This window comes from Fulmarus glacialis, unplaced genomic scaffold, assembly GCF_000690835.1.
Source record: "Fulmarus glacialis isolate BGI_N327 unplaced genomic scaffold, ASM69083v1 scaffold1807, whole genome shotgun sequence".
NCBI classification, from domain to species: Eukaryota; Metazoa; Chordata; class Aves; order Procellariiformes; family Procellariidae; genus Fulmarus; species Fulmarus glacialis.
The window spans coordinates 11,854-17,523 of record NW_009223605.1 but is presented as its reverse complement, the minus strand read 5'-3'; the positions used below and the strand labels follow the sequence as shown (position 1 = coordinate 17,523).

The 5,670-nt window shown below is 46.1% G+C and overlaps 1 protein-coding gene across 1 annotated transcript in view; it reads left to right on the top strand.

The window, feature by feature from the left end:
• RGS8 (regulator of G-protein signaling 8) overlaps window positions 1-900 on the top strand; it is a 15,963-nt gene extending 15,063 nt beyond the window's left edge. Inside the window, exon 6 of the mRNA XM_009581831.1 lies at window positions 584-900. Within this exon, the coding sequence (XP_009580126.1) occupies window positions 584-766 (183 nt within the window). The 3' untranslated portion in view covers window positions 767-900. The remainder of the gene's footprint in view (window positions 1-583) is intronic.
• Window positions 901-5,670: the final 4,770 nt, after the last annotated feature.

The window sequence follows — 5,670 nt, the reverse complement described above, 5'->3', positions numbered from 1 at the left end:
AGGGAAAGAAAACAGGAAAACTCATGTTGTTGGCTTTGCAAACAAACGGCAGTCATAACATGAGGGTGGTTTATTTTTTCAAGTCCCTGCTCAAGATACTGTAACACGAAGCTGTTATGGGAAAAATGAAACAATTTATTTTATAACAATAGAGTTTAAAAACATTTAATAAGTGTGTACTAGTAGTTTAAACTCAGCTAAAAGTTCATTCATCCTTATATTGGGCATGTAGTGAAGAATAAAGGGACTAGAGGAATCTTGGTCGCCAGGAAAGAGGTTAGGCTGAGTCAGCATTTTTAGAAGATGTGCTACATAAACCTGTGCTTAAGAGCCTGAATAAAAGTAATTTGATTTCAGAAGTGCTCAGATCAATATGAATCTAGTTCATCTTTTCCGAATTTGGGGCAGGATTCATAATGCTAGATCACTAGACCCCACAGAGTTTGGGGTCTGTTTAGGTATGGACAAAGGTAGGACCTTGGTTCTGATGCTGCTTTTACAGCCACGGCTGAGACAAAATGTGCCATTTGAAGCAGGCAAACTGGTCACTCAGTACCAAACTCTCTTCTGCTATTTTTCCCAGGTGAACATAGACTTCCAGACTCGGGAGCTGACAAGAAGAAACATGCAGGAGCCCTCCCTCTCTTGCTTTGACCAAGCTCAGGGGAAGGTGCACAGCCTGATGGAGAAAGACTCTTACCCCAGGTTTCTGAGATCCAAAATTTACACAGACCTGCTGTCTCAAACCCAGAGGAGACTCAGCTAAAGCAGCGATGGAGCCCTCAGAAACCACGTGCTTCCCACAACAGCCAAAACCCGTGTCTAAATGTGAAACTTTCCTGGTGTTAGAAGCAGTGGGAATGAGAAAAGAGGGAGAAGGGGAAGAGGAGACTTCCAGAGCATGATCCAGAACGTGGTAGTAGGACTCTCTGGGTTTCTTTTGGTTAGTGGTAGCATCTTGCAGTTGTTGCCTCTCTCTAGTACAAAACCATAATCCTCTCTAGTCACGGGGTCATCTGTTGGGAAGGCAGGTTTCCTTTAAAATTACTATGCTGGTTTGTGTGTAAATAATGCCACTGCACCTTTCCATCCTTCCAGACATCTCCCTGGCTCTCACTTCTCCCCTGTGTTTGGAAGGGCCCTACGGGCAGTTCTGAAACTTCTGAAGCCAAGTCTAGTCTCAAGCATCATCTCCGACACTGGCTGCTGGGATCTGGATCCAGAGACCGTGAGGAGGAAGAGAGGGGAGGGAGAGAGAAGGCAAAGGCACATGATTCATGCTGCTTTCTGGTGTGGAAACCATCAGCCAGCTCAGATCACCTTTTGGTTGCACATCTTATGACACCAGCTGCTACCCTGTCACAGCCCCTTATCTTCTAGGGGTGGAGATTAAGAGTTATTTTCCGTGTGACTGTCAAGGAGCTGAGTTTTTCTCATGAGGAAGGTGATCCCAAAAGCTCTCGCTAGACCTGGTCAGGCAAGTCTTCTAGTGCGAATGATTGTTTTTCATTAATATTATTTATTTGTACTGTAGTTCAGCCTCAGGACGCCAGTCGTCATTCAGGCTTTGTTGTGCTAGGCTCCGTACCAAAACCTAACACAAAGAAGCTCCTGGCCACCAGAGACATTAACAGACTTGGTGGCTTCTCGGGAACGATCTGCAGGCTGTTGTGAAAGAGTCGAGAGAAGGAATGTCCCATCTGCCCCATGCTGAGATGTAAGAAGAGCACAAGACCTGCCTGCTATGGCAGATAGCATTTTTCATGTAGTACCTGACCAGCGCATGGCAGGGAGAGGTAACATGAAAATCACAATTATATTTTTGTTATTTACTGATTATTGACTGTTGTTGTTACCTACCGATTGTCCACTGTGGGTTCAATGCCATGTAAAGAACTACTAAAGACACAGACCCTGCTGCATGGTGCTTGCTTAAAAACAGGACACAGGGAAGCGTGCAGTGAGCAGGATGAGCGTCGGGGTGTGAAGTGGTGTGTGAAGTGTACCTTGGCCCTATTCCCATAGCCTGGACAGCCAGCTGCGGGAGAAGACTCTGTGCAGATGTCAATTGTGTAGCACCTCCTCTGTGCTGTGCAATAACACTTGCCATCTGAAGGCCCCATTTCTATGGCATTGCTTTTCCAGCTTATCAGCTGTCAGATTCTTGCAATATTTTCTAGTGGAGAAGCAGACAGCCTGTCCGTGGATTTGAGCCTACAGACCAGACGTCTATTTTCTTAGTTTTATGAAGGCCTGGGAAGTGACCCCATGGATCTTTTCCTTCTCTCAGTCACCCACAGATCAGAGGCTGTAAGCCTCTGCTCTGGTTTAGGGTGGTGGGTAGGTCTGATACATCAGAAAGCTGGTGATAAAGATTTAGTGTATGTGGTGTAAACTAGGTAGACTGAATTCTAAAGCTAAGCATAACATGTTCAGAATGAGATACAAACAGCCTGCTTGGATATTAAAAGTTACTGTCCATGCATTAGGTAGGAAGCAGGTTTTGAGGCTTTTTGTAAGGATGCTGTGCAGGACGTTAGACAAATAGGTTTAGGATCAAGATAGGGATGGTAAGCTTGTTTGTTTTATTTTGGAGGTGTATTCCTGTGGTCTCTAAGACACTAAAGTCTAAATACGGTGCAAGTGGAAAACTTATGTTCAATAGGGAAACCTGCTTTTCAGTACCTCGTTGGTCGGCTCTAAAATTCTGCAGTTTGTAGCAAAAGATCAGTGAAAGGTGGGCACTGGAAAGTGCCCCAGATTCATCCAAGGGGTCTACATCATGCAGTGGCTCAACAAGCCGTGAGTTTAGCTGTTCACGGGCCCAGAGCTTTGTGGCAAACAAGGTACCTGGCAAAGAAGGTCTAGTGGGACAGGCATCTGGGGAAACTTGTGCAATGCTCTGGAAGGAGTCAAAGACAAAAGCAAAGGAGTTAGTCATGCATCCAGTGGCTGTCCCTGGTGGTATCCGGGCTAACCAAGTGGAACAGAGTCACATCACCTATATAGCCCCCTCCTGCTATAGGTGAAAGGGAAATAGGAGGGCAAATCATCCCACATTGCGGTGAAACACTCTAAATGCTTGACCTGCAAGGGAGGATGCAAAGCCACTGACTGTGAGGAGGGGCTGGAAGAACTCTCCTTTCCAAGAAACACTATGTCTACTACACCTGCATAACACAGGATGGACTGGGATCTCTCAGGGGCACAGGTTGCTTTGGCTGAAATAGTTCCCCTTGAGATGGCCTGAGGTGCCAGTTGTACCCAGTGTCACTGCAACCACAAAATGGCACAGCGACTGGTGATCCAACCGCTGCAACGCAGCAGCTCAGCTTCCCAATGCTGTGGCGTCAAACAAGCGGTGTTGCAAGGGATGAAGGGAGGCCACCTTGCCTGGCCCTGCCTTCTTCCGTTTCAGCCTCCTCTTGACTGTACGTGCAAAAAGCATCCCAGTGCTGCCCTGGATGTGAGAGACAGCAGCAGCAGGCTTATGCAGTCATTGCTTTTAAAGAGAAGGCAGAAGGCAGAAGGCCATGTTAACTGCCTTGTGGTATTTCTCTAAAAGCCACCGATATGCCTTCTGAGCGGGCTTGGATGATGCTGACCTCTAGTGCCAACTGAGGCATCCCACACGAGGTTTTTCAGCAAAGTGCCCTGCAGCCACCCATGGCGGTGAGGGTCCCAGGCCATGAGGGAACAGCAGAACAAGATGTTTTTGTTGAGGAACGAGGAACAGAGACTTGGAAGTGAGGGCGATTCCCAGGCTTCCCTGCTGGCTATACAGGCTGGTCCTCTTCAGAATGTGACTCCAGAAAGCCCAGGAGGTAAAGTCTCTCAGCAAGCTCCTCCAGCGTCGGTGCTGGCATCCTTTCAGTTCATGTGATAATTCATCAAAAAACTTCAAAAAAAACCTTCAAAAAAACCCAAAAAACCAATCTCCCCTCTCTCCTCCATCGACCTGGGGAATTGCTTTGAAGTGGGCGCATTCAGAGATGGCATTGCTGCAGTTGTGACAGGAACTGTATTCATGCCGGCTGATGTAGGAGAAGTGTTTTGCCCATTAAATTGGTGCCAGATAATATCCTCCACGGGAAACATCCTAGAGCATAGAGTGGAGCAAAAGTATTGTCTGAGGCATACGAGTCTATCACGGTTATTTTTGTTGCTGCTCTTACAGTTTGTCGCTCTTGAAGGAAAGCAGACTAGTTATTTAAAGTAATTTTTTTTTAAACAAGAAATTGGCACCAGCTGCTTCTTTTATGCCAAATGTCAGTCTGAAGTGAATTAAAATAGGCAGCTTGTAGCTCTTCCCCTTAAACCAGGGGCTGATTAAGGAAATAATGACTGAGCCAAAGCTTCGGAAAGCACTGAGTGATGACTAATCCCCATCAAGGACAAATATCCTATCTTTGATTCATCTCTTACTGATGTGAAAGGGATATTCATAACTTACAAACCCCATTTCCCCTCTCCACAAGCACACACCTCCAAAATTTTCCTCCTGTTTCAAGTAATGTCAGAGTGTGCCATCACATAAAGAGAGAAAAAAAAAAAAATCATTTTGCTCAGCTCTTTTTATTCTGTGAGTTTGCTGGCACATATCCAGTCAGCTCCCAAGTCCTTTGACAGCAAAAGGGAAGAAGAGTTCACAAATTGCCTTTCCCTTTTCTACAAGCTTCAGATGTCGTTAACTCCAGAAGCAAATGCAAAACCCGAATCAGCTTTGAGTTTCTTTCTCCTGCTTTGGCCCGTCAGCCAGGTTTGGGATGATTTCCATCACTTTTACTGGAGTTGTTAATGTACCGATGGGTCTCTGCCCTGCACGCTGGAGAGGTGTGAAGGGCAAAGTCCTGCTAGTCTAAGCAGGGGAGAAAATAGGTGTGTGCGTCTGCAGGTGTGGGTGGGTGAGAGTGCATGTGAATTCATGTGTATGTTATTTAGTGTCTCCTACTAAAGAAGCTTTTTTGAGACATAGATGTGCATGTTAAAATAGGAGAATTAGGCATAAATGACATAAAATGAGATTTTTAGCCAGTGTTGTGTTTGCCTCCTGTGTAAGTTTGACTAGTAATAAGAGACGTAAAACTCTGCTAGGCTTCCAGTTACCCATAAGAGCACATGTATCAAACTGAATTGAATGTTCACTGATAGACACAAAACCAAAATGTTTACAGCATTCAGAGCAATAGCAAAGCATACCTCATGCCAGTCCCGGAGTGCCTCTCATCCGTCAGTGCAAGCTCTCCACTCCCTGGGGGCCTCTTGCTTCTCTCTCCAAACTCCCCTCTTTCTCAGTCCTGTCCTCGTGGGCTTCCCTCCTCCTCCTCCTTACGGTTACCTCCCTGAAGCACTCCTGTCCATGCCAACCTTCCTCTCCACCAGCACTGCTTGTCCTTATGTATCCGAGCCTGGGTCTCATGTAACCTCCTCCCATGCCCTCCTGTTTGCATACCCTCCATCCCCATCTATCCCTCCTCTCTCCTTTGCCTTTTATTTCCCCAGACACTTGTCTCTGGTCTTGCCATCTCTTTCCTACGTACCTCCTACTGTTGCTATAAAGCTCCTAGTAGCTATTCCTTGCCCATTATGTAAGAAGAAAATGCTTCACATAATTTCTGCATTATCTTTCATTCCTGGGGCTGCTGCAGTTGTCTTCTTCCTTGGTACTGT